This window comes from Lathyrus oleraceus, chromosome 4 (assembly GCF_024323335.1).
Source record: "Lathyrus oleraceus cultivar Zhongwan6 chromosome 4, CAAS_Psat_ZW6_1.0, whole genome shotgun sequence".
Taxonomy (NCBI): Eukaryota; Viridiplantae; Streptophyta; class Magnoliopsida; order Fabales; family Fabaceae; genus Lathyrus; species Lathyrus oleraceus.
The window spans coordinates 258,456,603-258,477,186 of record NC_066582.1 but is presented as its reverse complement, the minus strand read 5'-3'; the positions used below and the strand labels follow the sequence as shown (position 1 = coordinate 258,477,186).

Genomic DNA, 20,584 nt, shown 5'->3' with positions numbered 1-20,584 from the left:
ATAATTATGAACAATGCCAAAGGAATTCCTACCTTCACCATGCAACATCAGAGCTTCTCTAATCGATGACCTCACCCTGTCCATTCTACCAATGAGGCATGGATATCCTGGGCCCGTTCCCCTGGCACCAGGTCAGTTGAAATTCTTGATAATGGGAGAAAACTACTTCACCCAATGGATAAAGGTGAAGGAAGTGGTTAAGATCACGATAAAAAGAGTGCGACATTTTTATTGGAAAAGGATTATGTGCTTATACGACCTCCCCGACTCCATTGTCTCAAACAATATGACCCAGTTTTCCAGCACCATGGTCATTGACTTCTGTAAAGAATTAGGCGTGCAAAAAAAATTGTATCCATATTACACCCCCAAGCCAATGGTCATGCCGAATCAGCGAACAAAGTAATCCTCAAAGGATCCAAGAAGAAACTGGACAACGTCAAAGTTCTATGGGCGGAACTACTCCATGAGATATTATGGTCACACCACACCACACCACAATCCACTACCAAGGAACCCTATTTTACATGGTTTATGAGGCATATGTAATGTTTCCTGTCGAGATCGAGACACCATCATGGTGGCGAACCCATTTCAATAAATAATAAAATGATATAGGTTTAAAGTGTGTGACGGACTTGATCGACGAGCAACAAGAATCCAGAGCTTGGAACACCCTTCATCATCGATATTATTATAGTTAGAATTATTTATAACTCTCTGGTAAACATTATGCCCATGTAATTTTGAACTATCATTCAAGTGTTTTGTTTCCGCCAAGGATACTCCCTCTTTAAAATTTCTTTTATGTTGGACTTCATAGAGAAGATCATTATCGACCCTAGAGGCATTACACATAGTTGGACTTCATAAAGAAGATCCTTGTCGCCCCTCGAGGCAATGCACATAGTTATACTTCATAGTGAAGATCCTTTCTGCCCCTCGAGGCAATACATATCTAGACTTTATAGCGAAGATCATTGTCGCCCCTCGAGGTAATGCACATAGTTGGACTTCATAGAGAAGTTCCTTGCCTCCCCTCGAGGAAATGCACATAGTTGGACTTCATAGAGAAGTTCATTGCCTTCCCTCGAGGAAATTCACATAGTTGGACTTTATAGCGAAGATCCTTGTCGTCCCTCGAGGCAATGCACATAGATATACTTCATAGAAAAGATCCTTACCGCATTTCAATGTAATGCACATAGTTGGACTTCATAGCGAAGATTCTTGTCGTCCCTCGAGGAAATGCACATAGTTCGACTTCATAACAAAGATCCTTGTTGACCCTCAAGGCGATACACATAGTTGGAATTCATAGCAAAATACTTGTCGCCCCTTGAGCCGATGCATAGCTAGACTTCATAACAAAGATCCTCGCGCCTATCGAGGCGATATACATTATGTTGGGCCTTCGGCGAAGGATTCTCAATACCCTCCAGGACATGTTAACAAGAACATACTTGCTTGAGTAGCGTCAAGCCCCAAATACCTAATTTTGAGTCTTGCTAGAGGGCTCAAAGGAAGTCTCGCCTAAAAGGTTAAACGCCTCAACTGAGAGACTCGATGTCTCACCAGTTGGGCTATCTAGTATTGCGCTTGAGGGACTTAGTGTCTCCTCGGGAAAGATTATTTTTAATATATCATGCCTAAGAGGCACAACCTATGTCATGCACCATAGACCCGATTTCCAGTCTTGCTAGAGGACTCAATGGAAGTCCCCCACTTGAAAGGCCAAACGCCTCGTTTGAGGGGTCAGTGTCTCATCAGCGGGGTTATGCATTACCTTATCAGATGGGTTCAGTGTCTCATTGGGGATGATTATTTCCAATATTGTGAAGACAAGCTTCTCCAAAATTGGTTTATGTTTTGATAAAGACAAGTATATCTCTCAAGATCAAAGTGCATTATCAAAGGATGAGAAAAAGCTCTATGTTCAAAGCTCTATGGTAACAAGACTTGTATCACAAGCAACAATGTTAAGATAATCTTGGACCTTATAAGATTGATCACATTATTAAGATGCAAATTACAATTTAATCATGTATTTTACCATAATGCTCAGAACCATCATAAACATTTCATCCTGATGCATAAAATATATTTTGGTATCAAATGGTTTTGCATTTCATTGTAACTTAAGGTATTTTACACTTTTGCATCAGGTGTAACCAGTTACACTATATTGTTAACTCGTTACAAGAACATGAATTTGAATTTTTTAGAAATTGCATAAGGTGTAACCCGATTAACCAATACATGTAATTGGTTACACCTTCAAAAACTTTGAAATTTCATAACTCGCTTCAGTTGTAACCTGATACGATTATGTGTTAAATAATTACCATTGATTATGAAGAAGATGTTCATCATACTTCTTAACTTGGTTTTGATGAAAATAAAAGCATATCAAAGAAGAAATATGAAAGAAGAAAAAGTTTAGAATCAGGAATGCGTAAGCTTATGGATATTTTGGAAGTAAAGGAAATTGGTTTTGATGCCAATGTACTTAATTGCAATTCATTATGTATAAACTTTAGATGCTCAAAAAATAATACTCATCTTCGTATCTAAAGTTCTCAAATTATCATGCATAAAAATATTTGAAGCAAATGCATAAAAAGTTGAATTTTAAAAAATTTGTCATCATTTTTTAAGTCAGGTTCGTTGCACTTTTTATGTCAGGTCTGGTTAACCGACTTAAAAACACCTATTGTTGTTTGAAATTCAAAACCCGTCATGCACTTGTTAAGTCAGGTGTCCGTTAAAACGACTTAACAAGTCTCGAACAGAATTCAAATTCATGTTTTTTCATGAACCATTGTCATTCTAAACTATTGCAAACCTTCATGAATATGTATCAAACTTTTGCATCAATTCATATATATTTTTTAGTATGTATTTAAGGCAAAATACATTAGTTTTCAAATTACCTCTTTCATTATTAATCTTTCACATCAATTCAAATAATTTTATAAGTGCTCATTCTCTTTCAAAAATGTTGAAACTTTGTGCATAACTTTAAAATCATTCATAAAAGATTCATATATTATTAAATCATACATTTAAAGAGAAGATCAATTATCTATTGAAGTTGATTCAAGAACAACTTCATATTTATAAATTTGTTCGAAAAATTTCAAGAAACTATAAAAATATCATAAATCTCTAAAAATACAATTACATCTAAGTGATTATAGGTTCTCCATTCAAATACTTAAAATTGTCATCAGAGTGATTATAGGTAACATATTCCTAAAAGGTCTATAATGGCTTCCACAAATCCGGTTTTTAGAGATGGTGGTAGTAATAACTGTCATACCCCAAAATTCACCCTACCGTTCACAAAGTTCATATAGGTCACTAACCTTAATCATATGCATAGCCTTATAGACATTTCATTTCATTTGCATAATCATGGTCCAATACAAGAGGACAGGTATCCTGGATTCCAAGCTTTGTGCTTGCACCTAGTGGAAACTAGGGTTTCTCTGTAACTTGAGGTGGCCGAACAACCAAACCCTCACGGGAGATAGCTCTTGATGCCTGTGTGTATGCCCATCATTGGTGATTCAACTTTGACTTCCTGGTGAAGTAAAATCCTAATTACCTCCAACATCCTTTGTGTGGGCCTATAACCCTAATTCCATTTGATTCTCCTTCTTATCATTGGTGCACCTAGTGTTTTCCAATGTCCATTGGTTTGAGGTCAAGTTCTTGGTCCCACTATCTTTATCAGCTTCACCCTTGGTCTTTCATCGGGGTCATCCTCATACCTAATGCATAGTTCATCGCTTGCCTAGGCCCATTCCATCTAGTTATCCTCATGACTAGCCCAAGATCTTCCTTTGCTTGGGGCCCATTTCATCTGGTCAATGCAACTTAATGTTGTTGTCATTGCTTGGTGTTTGGTCATAGTCCATTTTATGCCATTCTTTCATGTTTCAGAGTTTTGGTTCATTCACAGTCAATGTTCATGGGTTGATCCAGGTTATTATGTTCACTAATCTAATTTAAGTCATAGTCATGTTAATGTGTTCGTCCATTTCAATGTTGTGCATCCTCCTCCGTTTTAAGTCATGTTTAAGTCCTGATCATAGTTAATTCAAGGCATACATGTTCAACTCATCATGGCAAATTCAAGTTCACTCAAGGTTATACATATACAAGATCAAGTCAACCATTCAAACTCATTCAAATAACAATTTTTAGTCCATTACATTGTCCATTTCATGAGAAAAATACTAAAAATGAACTTTGACCAAATTGTTGACTTTGGTCAACAATTGACTTTTTGGTCAACTTTGACCAAAGTCAACTTAACCATTTTACAACCAAAGTCCTAAATCCTATTCCTAATCTTCCAAATTTCCTACTTGATCTTTGCCATTAGTCATTGATACTTCAAATTTCAACTTGACGTCATTGATTTTGCAAGCCCTGTACAATAATCCACTTCATGTGAACATGACCATGTGCTACCAAATCATGCCAAATGCAGCAAAGCAAAAAGCATCACACTCCTACAAACCAGCTATACCAGTCAAGAACCATGATGCCATATGCCGCAAGCCATCGCAAGTGTAATTTTTGCTGCTCCTAGATGTTTTGATATGCCAGAATTACTGCACATAAAAAACTTGCTTACCACTAAATATGGGAAAGGATTTGTCACTGCAGTATCTGAACTCCGTCCAGATTCAGGCGTGAACCGCACAATAATTGATAAGCTTTCATTTAAGACTCCATATGGAGAAGTAAAACTCAAGGTCTTGACAGATGTTGCAGAATAACACAATCTAGCATGGGATTCTTCTAACACTGCAGCAGAATTTAGGATAAATCATGATGTTGGAGCTGCAGTTTCTCATGGGCCCAGCAAAAAACAATTCCAATAACTCGCCAGCTTTTAATGCGAAACATTCTATCAAATATACGCATAATAAACACTTCATGGCCCATGTTTCAAATGGCTCACTACCATTAACCCAAGACAACTCCAAGAATCGGTAGCAGAAGAACAAAATCACAATCTCTGACGGTTTGAGTAATTGAGCTCACACTAACTTTCTAACTGCTACACATACACATGGATGTTACTGAATTACAAACGAATCCGGTTTCTCTCGAAATTGACCCAGAATCTTCATCATCATATCCTCCACCATCGGCGAATTCACCTTTCTTTTTCCGATTGCCATCTGTTGGTTTTGAAGATGCATTTGACTTGGCTTCTGAGGTAAATGTCCATGAGAGGACTGTTAACAATGAATACCATATTGTTCATATTGTTGTTTGGACGGCTCATCTTCATGGTGGGCTTTCTGTCGAGAATATTCCCAGGTTTGATCAAATGACTGCTTTGGTGATGGTCTTTGACATGAATGATTTACCATCGTTGGCTGCATTTCAAGATCATCCTCTCCATGTTAGGCGTAGAAGACGGTTGCTAAAACTAGAAGGCCCTTCCGCGAATGAATTCTCCGAGCATGGAATATCTGAGTTTGAAGGAATTAGTTTGCTAGGTAATGAAGAACCTAGCTGCTCTGCATAAAGAACCGATTCTAAGGGACATAAACAGAATAACAAAAAAGGTTTCCATTTGAATCTCTTTAACCGAACCAGTAACTAACCTCTAACCTACTTCAAAACCAAGGAAACCTCTTTTCGCTTCACTCACTGCTAAGGACTTAGCTTCACCAAAATCAGAAGAAAGAAAAATGGAGGATTCTGGAAAACCCACCAACAACATCGCGAGTAAAAGTAGTACTCCCTTCGTTCCTTTTTAAGTGTCATTTTTTGACTTTATACACATATCAAGGAAGCTAATCATTATTGTTACTTTTCAAACAATAATTCTTGTTTTACCTATAATGCCCCTAATTATTTATTACATTCATTTTACTTTTTCTCTCTCTATAATAATTACCTAGGGGTAATTTTGACAAAACTGCAATTAATACTACCTTGAACTTTGCAAGTGACAATTAAAAAGAAACGATTTTTTTACAAGAAATGGACACTTAAAAAGGAACAGAGGAAGTAGCAAACTATTGAATCCATGGATGCTTCACTTTCAGAAACTCGCTCTCGAACTCAGATGCCCTCTCTGCTTGAGCTTGTTCAAGCAACCGGTTTTGCTTCCTTCCAACCACTTGTCCTGCAGTTCCTGCATGTCAGATAGTTCAACGATTGATTCTGAGTGTGCTCTCTGTAACACCAAACAGCTCAAATAGATTTAAGGCATGTGCCATTTGTGGAAAACATGGTGACTATTTATAAGAACTCGGATGTGACCTTTTGTGCTAATGTATTCCTGCAACGTTCTTTTGATGATAGGATGGTTTTGGAGCATTGCCAAACTCTTAACAATTCAACTTGTAGTTATAAGAAACTGACAAGGTTCTGCTGAACTCGTGTATGTCAAATGAGGTTGGGGATACTAAGTGCATTATGGAGAAAAGTAATTCAATGAGATGTTCTCAAAAAGAAATTGGGGATCGTGTAGAAATGGATTTGGATCAAGTGACTAAATCTGCACCAGACAGCCCTCCATTTTGTGATACCAAAGGTTCTAATAACTGTCGTAGTTATCAAGACAGTGAGCCGCCACTCAATGCTGTGAAATCTGAATGTTCATCATTAAAAAGTGCAACCACAGGAAAATGTGATTCAAGGGAAAAAGACTTCCATAAGTCATGAAGAGCTTGCGCATAGGATCCCAAATCATTCCTTATCTAATTATGTTGTTATGCTCTTCAGATTTGTTACGTCCGTTACGATACAAAACCGCTATGAATCTTTTCGAACCTTTCGTAATAAGCCTGACCAACACAACAGTTGAGCAGCTTTGCAAATCTGTTGTTGAACCAAGGGGCGAAGAGAGAGACCATGTACACATTACTGCTTTTTCAGATCCATCGGACGTTCCCATCCATGTTTTATACCTCGACTGCAGCTCATGTGATACTGGCGGTATCAGTGTAAGCCATCATGATCCCATCCCATCCGCTGATGATCTCCTGAGTTCCATTGGAAGTTCTGAAAAGTAGAACCCTTCACCATAAAGCAAAGTAAACCAACTTGCGAAAGGAAGTAAAAAAAAAATGTTAATGTTGCCTCAGAGGCTCACAGGTTCGCATACCCTGAAGGGAGCATTTTGATACATCAAGCAGCAGGGATTTTGGTGACAATTTTGGCAATAGTCACGAGAAATTTTCAAGATTTGATTCCATTGGTAACAACAAGGAACTCCCCTAACCGAAACAAAGAGAAAAGAAGATATGACAGAATTCCAAAATTCTGGAATTTGTAACAACGACACAGCAGGACCATTCTTGCCTAACATTCCATCAGCAACCGCTTTGCAACCAATTCCTGGCTCATTCAACTGAATCGAACTTCAAATCAATACATGCAACAATTCGCCAAATATATAGCGGCTCAGCTCGAGAATCCTTTTCATCCCAATTCATTATACTGGCTACATTGATGGCTAAAACCGCTTTTGCTGAAGTCTGTTCGCGATATTTACCGGCGTGGCAGTCAGTTGTTAAGCCAATGGCATTCCGCATAAACCGGTTAAGCATGGTAGAAACCTGTATAGATGAGGCATCAATTAAAGGCAAGGTGCAACGAATTTGTTTCCGTCTCAAGAATAATAATCACGACAGCTTAACACACTTTCAACCACTTAGTATGCAGACAATCCCGACCTTTGTGGCGTTCCTGCGTTGAAAAGGTATTGATGAAATGCTGCAGTCTATACAGACCTGCAGCCATTCATATAACCATGCATAAACCGGCAATCAATCAGCAGCCAGTGCAAGATACTATGCAAGACGTGAAGCAAGTCAGAATTCATATCATGCTTATCCAAAATCTTGCAACAGTTAGCATCCAATTACCCATGATTCTGCTGCACCATGAGCCAAATTTCTTATCTTACTGTACCCGCTGTGCAATAAGTACCAGACCAATCCATTTAAAATCACCATTATCCACATGTTAATCCATTCATGTCATCCAATTAATGCATCTAGCCCATAATCCATTTTCTCACATAACCATTTTTAGCTAATTTAATAAAGTGCAGGGTGTGAGACAAAAGTACCTAGCAGTGGTAACTACCATCAACAAGTCGCGGCTCGAAACAGCGACCAAACACACGCCACCTGCGATAGCTACAAAACTGAATGGGATGATAACTTAGCACTTAAGGGTCATGGAGTCCATGAGAATGATTATGAATTGTCAGCCCAAGATCAAGGTGTAAACTCTCTGAAGGTTGGCGCTGATGTAGTAGAAGATGTTTCTTTGAGAACTTCAAATAGTGAAAGAGTAATAACACCCGATCTTGCATCCAAACCTGTTGATCTTTTGTCCCCGCATGCTTCTATTATAACTACAGTGGATGAGTCTACCACAACTGAAAAAGAGAGTGGAAAAAGAAAAGGAAAGATTGTTGTCTTTATCTGAAGATGTTTCCCGTACACATGTGATGCGAACAAGAGAAGGTCAGGAAGCTGATGAGTTGGATATGGCGAAATCTTGTCGAAGAACTGATGCAATTATAGATGACCAAAAGGATATTCCGTTGATCGAAGCCAATGAGGGTGATCAGTCTCTTCCAGGAATTACTACGGAGAATACTACAATCAAGGAGGCATCTCACGAAGCGGAGCAATTAGATAGGCCAATGGAATTATTCTCCTCTCTTGATATTGTGTCAGACAAGCATTCAGGATCCGATAAAGGCCAGTAATGTACTCTTATCGTATCTACAACTGATGATTCCACTCACGAGTTATCAACCAGAGCTTCCACCAGATTCTTTGATCTCTCTCCTATTTCTGATACGAGCTCGGTTAATCTTTTGCAAGTAGCCGAATTGATAAGAAGGCTTAATGAAGAGGAGTATCGGTTTTTACTCAAGGCCAGAGAACCATTTTTTATACAAATCCATTTCTGCCAAACCATGAATTTTTAGAAGTGCTTCAGAGACTGAAAGAAGAGTTGTTTCTTGCTCATATGATGCCAAACATATTCAGTGTGCAGCTAGCTGAACAAATGGACCTCCAATTGGAACTTGATTATCACCGTCACTAGTTGATTGGTGAACTATCATAGCTCCGTGATTCACGCAATGAAGGTAACCAGAACAATCAACGGTGTAATGAAGAACCTGCTAACCGCCGTGGCATAACGACGAACTTGCTAACTGCCGTGTATAACTACGGAATAGTTCTAGCAAGAATGTAGAACTACATAACAAATTTGATACCACAATGACGAGGATCAAAGCTCTTCCTGCTGGATTAGTTGAGCTGCATATTAATCTTGAAATGTCTCTGAAAAATTCGTCGGATCTATCCATAGAGTTGGCCGACTCCGGACGAATGCAACAACTCCAAGAAGATGAGTGAGTGTGATATTGCTTACGGTAACGACGGAGATATACGTGGTACCAGCTTGCGTGATATTAAAGCCTGTCAGCAGAAGCAGCATCAACCCTGTGTAAACCACAAACATTGCCTTGTTGTAGGCCAAAACGTTCAACAAAACTTTCTGGCGACCATAACGGCGAACCTGCAATGGGACAAAAGAACACCAAATCAGTCCTTCGAACATTCCCACGCACTTTCGATTAACACCGAATAATTTGAAGACCATGATAATAGAAATGTAATGCAGAGAATGAAAAACCATTTTGCAGAAATTACTAACTCAATTGCCATTGCATTTTCACTTAACTCTACTTCCCATTTTAACATAGCTAACATTCGAGTTTCCACCAGCTGATTTTTGCCACTAACTAACCTTCTTTTCAAACAACTCACTAACCAAATTCAATCTAACGGAGGAGCTAACAAAGTTAACTGTTTAACCACTTTCCTCTCCAAATTCACCAACCACTACCCTAACGGTGCTACCCGATCTGCCCAATCCTGTTACACCCTTCCCTCTCTATAAATTCGTCTCCCATCCTCATTCACAGGGGGATATTGGATTATTTTCATTCTCTCATCTTCATCACTCTTAGTCACACGTGATTCCCTCCGCTCTATCCCAATTCCTCACTATACGCTCTCAATTACCGTAACTATTAGAGCTTCAGCATCAGAAGCTCTAACCAGTTGAGCTTCAACCTTCCTCACCCTCCCGGTTGCAACGGATCACAAACGAATCTCAAGAAGAAGCCATTCCTACAGACTAGAAGTTGGAGAAGAAGAAGATCACTTCGCATTCATAAAGAAGAAGGAAACATATAGTCACTACCTGGAAGTAGAGATTTCACCATCGCAATCATCGTCTCCGGCAAGGTGAGTTTAGAATTCTTTTTTCTTTCAGTTTGTTGTTGCCGTGACATGGAAAAGATGTAGGCAGATCGGAGCTCTGATCCCTCGGGCTCCGATTCTAGGAGAGTGGTGGCGAACGTAGGTTTTTAGGTTAGGATTCCTAAATAGCTATTGCCAATTCGAGACATTCAGGAAGGATTAGGATCGAGTAGCACGTTAGGATGCCTTTAAGTTTAATCCGTCATCGCCGCCGAGGACCGCCACCGGTCCGACGGAGCGTGTAACCAGAGGTGAACGAACTGAGTTCGTGAGAGGAAGAGGACGCGGTGGCACCTGATGCCGCGTATTTTCTTCAATGTCCATCATTAGTAATAGTTTCATAGGTTTCTCATGAAGCTTAACATGAAAATGACGTTACCGCCATGATTCGAGAATCCACATCACTGTTGCCATGTATTGTTACTTACAGTAACATGATTCATGGACAATTCTATCTTCACCACTTGTTTATCATGCTGGATTTCGATTGGGCCTGGGGTTGGGACTTAGTTCATTCTTGCTGAAACATCACCATGTCCCTCCAGTTAACTGTTAAGCCCATGTTAATAGTTTTCTTCTTAATTTTTGCTAATCCATGATTAGAGTTTATTAATCTTGTTTTTCTTTGATTAATTCTGACGTTGTTTGTCAATCTTGATAGAAATATTAGAATTAATTTTTAGTTTTTTATTAGGATTTAACATAATCTTGGAGATAAGTTAGTTAGAAATTAGGCTTAATCACTTTTAGATATTAGATTTCATTTTTTAATTTTCCAGAATTAATTTCCATGTGATTAACCTTGTTATGTTTAAGATTTCATTTGATTTATCATGTTAAATTCCATGTACATAATTAATCTCATTTTGACTTGGCTATATTTTGTTTGTGGCTAATGGCTAAATTGAAAATTTCATCTCAATTTAATTGGGTATATGTGTGTTCATCATGATCTCTATGTCACATCATACCATCTCATTCACATGAATTAGTATTTTAATTCCATTTTATTAATGCATACTAACCACTTGTTGTTTTTCATGGTGACATGTGAATAAGAGATCCAAACATCCTCCAATTTATTCCCTTTTATTGTTAAATAGTTTGTAAAGTGTATTTTCCTTTCATGGCTTTATGTTGTATTGTGTGGATCCCCCCTTTATGGGTTAAATGTCCCCCCTCCCTTAGTCATGTAATAACTTAGATTTATTGATTCCTAATTAGTTTAATATGCATGTTAATAATCAAGATAAAATACAAAAACGATAACCAAAGTATTTCAAAAGAAACAAAAGGTAGTTAATTCAACGTCAAGTTGTTTTCCAAATAAAACTCACACCATTGCAATGTGAATGGTTGATCCAACGTTGAGTATTCTCCATCCACTCCATGATCCATTATTCACATCTCTTCTCCATTCTTTTCTCAACCTTATTCTATCTCACCTCGATTCTTCATACACTATTTTCTTAATAAATTCAAACACTTGATTCAACGTCAAGTTCCTTTTTCAAAACCATTTTCATAATAAATTGGAATGCAAATGGGGTTCACGTGTTTGTACACAATATTCAAGTAATTGGGTTGCCGACCGTACCTAGCCTGAGGACCCGACACTTGACTTTCCCCCTTAAAACATCTAATGATTCAAACAAGTTAGATCGAGGTGCTACGAGGAAGAAAAAGAATAGTTAGGACTCCATTGTCCTCTCGATTCCCAAGTACTTTGATTGTTGACTGTACTTAGTCAAGGGTTAGAGACTTGTCTCTCTCTAAGTTCCAACGATTAGACTTGCCAAATTTCTTTCACAATTCAAATCTCTTTTTTTGGATGAAAAAGAGTGGTTAGGACAACATTGTCCTCTCAACTCCCGGGTTATTGGACCATTGACTGTATCTAGCCAATGGTCTAATGCTTGTCTCCATGCATAAAATCGACCCCAACAAATCAAATCATCTTTTGCCTTAGTGCACTCTATTCAAAACCTTTCAATAAGAACGTGTTACTTCCGTTCTACTATGAACGAAGCTCAAGCCTCCATGGGCGAGCAAGTGATGTTTAACTGCTAGAGTGCGAACCAAGCGTATCCACTTTACCACAAACAAGCGAATACTTTCTGCTCCCATGACCGAGTATACAAGCAAGTGAATAGTAGCATGCGAACGTCAATACTGTTCAGTAAAAACAACTAAACAAATACGCCATTTTCCAGCCTGTCGCATCTGCGAAAAACAACCGGCGGGCTAAAACAAAACAACACAGAGCCGCCACCGTGCGTTATTTATCCCAAAAGAGGGAAAGGAAACGCTCGAAGTAAACCTGGAAAAGACATGGTCTCGCGACCAAAGAGAATGGGATCGGGAGTCGGTTATGCGAAGGGAAGGTATTAGCACCCCTATGCATCCGTCGTACTCGACGGGATCCATGCTCAAAAAGATAGAACAAGGTTGCTAAAACTGCTCACAAACATCACACACACACTAGACACAAACACAGGTGGGGGAAGAGAGGAAAGGGTTCGCTAGGATATCGCATCTTATGCCTACGTATCTCATCTGGAATGAGAATCAGAGCTGCCGTAGTTCGGCTCACGCACGCCAAACAAAACAAAACACAAAAAGGCAAACATGGAACCCGAACGCCAATCGCTGGACTTACATCAGCTTCCGAACCAAACAGACCCACACTGGAAACCAGATGCCACTTGATGGACTTATACCGGACTCCAAGCACACAACAAGAGGATACGGAATGCCAATTGCTGGGCTTACATCCATATCCTGACACACACAAGAAGAAACCAAACAGACAACAAGTTACTAAGGAGTCGGGAACTCGAGCCTAGCAACTGTCAAGCAAACACACACAAAAAGAAAAAAGGATGCCCGGAGAGACCTCGCACAGTCTCCTGCCTACGTACCTCATCTGGTATGAGGATCAGGGCGACGTAGTTCCCCTGAACGGGAAAGAATTTCTAACCTAACCAGATACAAAGGGAGACACAAACTACTAGGGAGATGGACTCGGGCCTAATAGCTATCATGCATCATAGCCCTATGTTAAGGTTTCTATCCTAACTTGCACAGGCAGCAAGCTAAACCTAAACAGCACAAGCAATCAAAGCAAACAATCACAAATAACACACACTATATACAGACAAAGTGGGCTCACACAAGGGTTAGGCTGCAAAAGCAAACCAACTGTATCGGGTGATGTTAGCTCTTAACCCTAACATTGAGAGTTAGGGTGAAGCAGATGAAATGGGAGTGAGGGGTGTGCCTCACAGCTCTTATCCCTGGCCAGGGAGAGCTTCAGACAAAGGAAGTGTGGGTTCAGAAAGTGGGAACCCTTCTACACTTATAACTGACTCAACAGAGATCTTGGGTTAATATCCTCAAGGCATCAACATGTGATGTGAGCCAAGGGATGACTCAACAGAATAGCAGGAGATGGATTGCACATATCTTGTATCTGCCAATTGCCTTAACAAAGGTCTTTTCCTGCTTGGGGACAAAGATAAACAAACACAAGCATTGCCTCTTAAGGAGGACTTCAGACAGGTGCCTGGCCAAGTAACAGGCCAGGTCTTCCAGACTACATGGAGAAAAGGAATTCTACCTCAATTGGTTAAGCAACCAAGCAACAGCACAAGCAAGTTTACAATGAACTATAGCAACTAATGTACCTGAAAACAATCTAACATAATCAGTACATAACTCAAACAGTCAAACAGACAGTTACAAGTCAACAGACAACTGTACATAAACAGATAAACAAGCATCAATGCACAAAGGTGCAAGCCACAAGGCCTAAGCTCAAGTCTCAAAGCCTACAAAATAAACTCAAAGTTAGTCATAAACAAGCAATAAACCAACTCCAATTGAGTGCACATCATCAAGTATAAGCAATTGTGCTCTTTGACCTGAAACACAACTCAAATGTGAGAAGCAAACCTCTAGGACAAGGCCTAGGGTCAAAATGAGAGCAATAAACCAAAACAGAACATGAAACTTATCAAAAATCAAGATCAATCAAATAAAAATCAAATCCAAGTGGTCTCACATTCATATCATCAATCAATATCATTTCATGAGGCAAAGAAGGCAAAGCATGCAATTTTAAGCTCATAGAAGCAAACAGAATGATTCAATTCAAATCAACTCACAAACATTTCAATAAATCCCCAAAAAATTCATGGTTAAACAGCATTCATCCAATGATCATCACACCAAATTTCAAGTCATTTGGACCAAGGGAAGCAAGTCAATTAAAACCCATAAGGCAAGGCATGTTCAAACAACTCATACAAGGCACAAAATCATGCATCAACTTCACACAAGCACAAAACAGAATTGGCATAAGATAAATGAACCAAATCAAAACATAATTGTGGTTTATGGGAGAATGTGGGTTGGAGTTGGAAGGTGGGTGTTGATTCTACCTTATTAGTAGGTGAATTATTGGAGGATTGGAAGGAGTTAATAGAGATCTTAAAGGATGTTAAACCGTGTATGAATGGGGTTGATAAATTAATTTGGTGGAGAGATGTGGGGGGGTTTTCGGTTAGGAATGCATTTAAACGATTGTATACTTTGAATATGGCTAATCCTACTGGTAGTGATTTTAGATTTTGTGAACTTAAAAGATTATGGAAAGCTATTATTCCGTGGAAAGTCAAGTTGTTTGGGTGGAGATGGATCTTGGGAGCCTTACCGACGAGAAAAGAACTTTGGCATAGAGGTGTGATTTTAGGGGTGGAGGGTTCTTTTTGTCCCTTATGTGAGTTAGAAGAGGAATTTATTGGTCACCTTTTTCTTAAGTGCGGTAAAGTTAAATCTATCTGGAAGGAAGTGTTCTTGTGGTTTGGAATGGATTTTGATGATCTATTGGAAAGTTCGGATATTGATACTATTGTTACCGGAGAAGATGTGCTTTTATTTCTATCAAATTCTTTGGATGGAAGAGTGAAGTCGTCTTTTTTCGCTTTTATTTGGTCTTTGGTTTGTTGGAGCATTTGGAATGCTAGAAATAATTTGGTTTTTGAACATTCTATTTGGAATGTGGTAGAGATTTTATTGATTATTAAATCAATTGGGTGGGATTGGATTTCTATTTTGTCTAAGGGGAGTATAGATATTAATAGAGATTTATGGTTTGCTAATCCTTCTAACTTCATTGGATTGTAACTTTTTTCCCTTTGTATTGGGTTGCACCCCTTGTGCATATTAATACAAGTGATTATCAACAAAAAAAAAAATCAAAGCCATGGCAAACTTCAAGGTGTCTAGAACACACATGCAAAATTTCAAGTCCGTCCAATAAACAACAAGAATTTCACAAATCAAATAAGATCATGACTCACAAGAAGTCCACAAATGGTCAAACAGCAAAGAAATTCTCAAACAAATTGGAAATGCACTCAAAAAATCCACAAAAGTTCAGGAACAAACTTAACATCCAGAAGTATCAACATGCAAAAATTCAGATCATTTAAAGTTCATATGGCATGGTAAAGAAATTCCACAAGTTGGACAAGAAATGGTGTGACACAAATTGTCACACCTCCAATGAACAGATCATATCTCACAAACCAGGAATGATAAAATCACAAACTCAAAGCCAAAATGTTCCTAAAGGTGTCTAGTTTACACATGCAAAGTTTCAAGAATTTTGGATTAAGCATCACAATTTCACAATCAAAATGGTAAGCAAGGTGCAACAAATGACATGTATGAACATTCCCTAAGCCCAAACAGATTCCACACGTGCACAATTTTCATAAAAATCATCAAAAATACTAGAGATCACAAGGAACACAATGGAAAAAACCTCATGTTAATTGGACAAATATTCATTGAGATATGAATGTTCTAATGGCATGAAAAAAAAAAAAGCATGGACAAAGTGTGTGAAACATGATTGAATATGTGAAAATAAAATGCAAGGCCAATTATGAGATGCTACCGCCCGGAATCGAGCTGCGCTCACATTCAAAACTAGCGTGTTTCAAGTGAAACGCGTCGTTTCACTAATACAGGTGGCGTGGTCTTATTGGAAGCATGACTCACAAACACAAATTACATGCAAATACATGGACTGGCAGATCAAATACGAATCTGGAAATGGATTTCTAGGGTTTATGCGCGCATTCATCATGTTCATCATCATGATGATCCAACATTCACAGAAATTCATGAAAATTATACCAATCGCTTCATCTTGCAATGCACATTAACAATCTAACAACAATTAAACCTAATTTTCACTAACAAGCTTGGATCGATCAAAAGAAGTTTTGCATCTCAAACTTAAATTCAGCATATCTTTCTTGTTTCTCAATGAAAATCAAAACTACAAAGCTCAGTACACTCATGGATGCAAGATCTACAAGAAGCATATCCTAATTGCATGAATCAAGAGTATCGAATTCCAACCTCTATGAAGATGCAGATCTGGAATCGCGATTTTCAAGGCTTGTACGGCTGAAACAAAAACTCCTTGATGCTCAGGTTAATGACTGGAAGAAGGAATGTTGCTCAATTGCTTTGGATCCAACTCAAATTTCCAGTTGCCATTGATGAAGCTTCTTGCTACAATCCTCAATTTGGCTTGAGAATGGTGATTCCTCGCTTCAATTCCACTCCAAAGTGCTTGTGAATGATGGAGCAATGAAGAACTAGGCAAGGTTCATGGAAAATTTGCAAGAAAAATGAAGAGAAAAAGTTGAGAGAATTTGCAATTTTCAATCTAGATCTGAGATGAATGAATGTTAATCACAAAAACAGTTAGCATTAGCCTTATATATGTGTTGTTAAGCTAGTCCCTAATCATGATTAGTGTTAATGCAAGTGTTTAAGCCAAAACCAAGTTTTATGACAAATTTAGCATTTCACCCTCAAGTGCATAAAATCAATGTAGCAGTGCAATGTTCTGTTTTGATTCAATTGGAAATGTGATGCAGAGGCAAATGCAAGTGGAATTGAGTGAATACAATGAATATTTTTCAAAATGCCTTTTTTCCCTCCAAAATTCAAATTAAGTCAAGTGAAAAATGCACTTTTTGTGTGATGAGTTTTCATGACATGTAATGCTTGTTTTGGATAGAGGACATCAAAAGAAAATTGCTCCAAAAAGTCTCACTCCATTTGGCCTTGTGATGCAAAAGTTATGCCTTGTTGAAGTTCATATTTTCTTGACCAAGATTGATACATAACTTGCCAAACACATATGAGAAATTCATGTTCTTGGACTTTTTGGAAAGGTGAGAGCAAGATCTACAACTTTCATGTTGAACAAAATTTCATTTGAAGCATTTTTGGACATGTAATTTTAAGGAGAAAACCTTTCCATTTTTGGCAATTTTGAATTACAAGTCACTTTCTATTTTGGGAAAGTTTTCATCTGACTTTATTTTCTCCATTGTTGATGTTTGAAATGTCAAATGAAACTTGTTTGGACATGATGATAACACGAAATTATATCATATTTTAGGACTTAATTCCATTAAATTCTATGACTATTTATTTCGGTTTACTGCATTTTATGAGATATTACGTGATATTTTCTTCCTATTTGTCTCAGGTAGTCTATTTTGAAGAACAAGTGAAAATGGAAGAAAAGGAGGTGCAAAAAGGAGAGAAAAAGAACCAAATGCCAAAGCCCAACCCAAAGCGCAAAACATAAAGGCACTACCTGTGACGGACGTCACAAGGTGCGTGACGAGCGTCACGCAAAGCAGCCTTGTGACGGGCGTCACACATGGTGTGACGAGCGTCACACCATTCCACTATCTTTTTGGCGCAAGTAACGCCCTCAGAAGACTTGAAGAGACGTTGAGGAGTTTGTGTCCTATATCCACGCCATGCATTCAGCCACGTTGAAGACCCTTGGGAAACGAAAAGCAGTTACCAACACCAATATAAATAGCTACTTCAAAAACCTAAAAGGGTTCCTCGGTTTTTCCACGCTCACACTGCCGAAGCTTTTCCAATTTTCTTTTCTTTTTAGCTTCTGCAATTTTCCTTTCCAGCAACTTAACATTGTTTATTTATTTATTTCTTTTGCAAGTTCTACGTTTTTTCCCTTGCAATTTACCTTTCCCTTTTTAGCATTTAGATATTTTTCGCATAATAGTTTCTACACCGGAAACTATTGTGTAACTTTTTATCGGATCTAACCTTACGTTAGATTCTAGTTTTATTTCCTTGGTTTAATTTATTGTTTAATTGAAGAATCCAAGAACAAATCCTACCGGCTTGTGGTGGAGTGTTCAAGACTATTGTATTACGCATTCAGGTTCTTTAATCATTATTTAATGTTTTGTTTTATTATTTATTTATATTATCTGCCTGGAATGAGTCTGTTTATGCATGATATGTATTCTGGTTCGTTTAGCATGTCTAGCTAATTCGCCTAGATATCGGTATGTAAAGTAAGCAGAATAAGGGATCAAGACTGAGTCGGTCTATTTAAACTTAAAATTAAAATCAATCTTTTTACGGTCTCAACTTACAGGTTTAATAACAAGATTTTTTACAAAAGTAAAGGACATAAAGAAGTTAAAATCAATAGAGCGAGAGTTTGAGGTTTTAACTGGACAGTGTAAGTTAGGCATTAATTCTAGATCAGGGCGAGAGCAAGTTTTACAGTTAATTAAATTCTGACCTTTTCCAAAAAGTATTTTAAAGATTGAATGTGAGGACGAGAGTTAAGCATTTGGATTTAATTATATAACCTAAGTCAACAGAGCGAGAGTTTGAGATAAGGGTGTTTAAAACGGTCAGTATTTTCTTAAGAAGAGTTTCTGCAACTTTATTGCTTTCAAAAAGTGGTTTTTGACTTAATTATAAGTGACAGCTACATTAATATAAAATCATGGTTTATTCAACAGAGCGAGAGTTTGAGATAAAACCTTTAACCAATAAAGTTAACCGAAACGATTTATTTTAAAACCAAGAAACCGACAAAGACTTGATTCCCTAGTTTTGACGAACTACATACCGATATCCGTTTTATTAATATTTAAGCTAGATCTTAGTTTAGCCTTTAGTTTTTCCCCAAACAATCAAACATTTTTCACCTTAGCTTTACGTAGTAACCTTAGATAACGGTATATCGATTCATAAGTCCCTGTGGGATCGATATCTTTTAAAACTACGCGATAAAACTGTGCACTTGCAGTTTGTATCCCATTCTCGACTCACACAGTCGAGCGATCAAGTTTTTGGCGCCGTTGCCGGGGACTTTTATTTAATCGATATCGTAACTCTTCCGTTACGCTGTAGAGACTAAGGTTTATTTTTCTTCTATTCTTTCTTTCGTTGATTTGTATGCCACGCACTCGCTCACAAGGCGAACCACTCTATTTACGAATCAACGATATCGAACTGTATCTCCGAGTCTTACGACGAATTCGGGAATACCGTGCTGAAAACAATCTCCCTCCTATCGAATTTCCTGATCTCAATGATCTTCTTCTTTCACCCGAGATGGCAGAACTAGCTCGTGCTCTTAGAGATTACGCCGCTCCATCGCAAGATGAACCGCATTCAAGTATTGCTTCGCCCGCAATCGAAGCAAACAACTTCGAACTCAAACCTTCGCTGTTGCAGGCTGTGCAACAGAACCAATTCTCTGGAAATCCTACCGAGGATCCAAACCTTCATTTATCCGTATTTGTCCAATACGCTGATACTGTTAAAGCTAATGGTGTCACTTCAGAGGCAATTCGACTTCGTCTTTTTCCTTTCTCATTAAGAGATAGCGCTAGAAGATGGCTTCAATCTCTCCCTTCCAACTCAGTCACCACATGGAACGAGTTGAAGAAAGTTTTTCTTGCCCGATATTTTCCGCCAAGCAAAACAGCTATGTTAAGAGCCCAGATAAACGGATTTAAACAGAAAGACAACGAGTCTCTTTTCGAAGCATGGGAAAGATACAAAGACATGATGAGACTTTGCCCACACCATGGTTTGGAAGACTGGTTAGTAATTCACACATTTTATAATGGTCTCTTATACAACACAAGGTTAACAATAGACGCCGCTGCAGGTGGTGCACTAATGAACAAACCTTATGCTGATGCATACCAGCTTATCGAGAGCATGGCCTAAAACCACTATCAGTGGGGAACCGAACGAACAACGGTGGAAAAACCTCAAACGAAAACTGGCATGCACGAGATAAGTAACCTTGATCACGTTAATGCAAAAGTGGATGCTTTGGTCCAGAAAATTGAAAGTTTAAA

The 20,584-nt window shown here is 38.3% G+C and overlaps 1 protein-coding gene, 1 long non-coding RNA gene and 1 pseudogene across 3 annotated transcripts; 1 reads left to right on the top strand and 2 right to left on the bottom strand.

Moving 5' to 3' along the window:
• Positions 1-4,171: 4,171 nt before the first annotated feature.
• LOC127074961 (uncharacterized) lies at positions 4,172-11,337 on the bottom strand. 2 transcript variants are annotated; one of them, XR_007786153.1, is made up of 2 exons: positions 5,634-11,337; positions 4,172-5,546 (listed from the first exon to the last, which is right to left on the bottom strand). It is a non-coding gene; the product is annotated as an uncharacterized LOC127074961 (long non-coding RNA). The 2 variants fall into 2 exon arrangements; XR_007786154.1 differs by having other exon boundaries at positions 4,172-5,498.
• A 3,599-nt stretch (positions 11,338-14,936) lies between these two features.
• LOC127136964 (uncharacterized) lies at positions 14,937-15,524 on the top strand. The gene has a single exon (XM_051063467.1). It carries the CDS (start codon positions 14,937-14,939, stop codon positions 15,522-15,524), a length of 588 nt encoding a protein of 195 aa, XP_050919424.1.
• Positions 15,525-20,211: 4,687 nt separating this feature from the next.
• On the bottom strand, positions 20,212-20,311 carry LOC127077222 (uncharacterized; annotated as a pseudogene).
• Between the last annotated feature and the right edge of the window lie 273 nt (positions 20,312-20,584).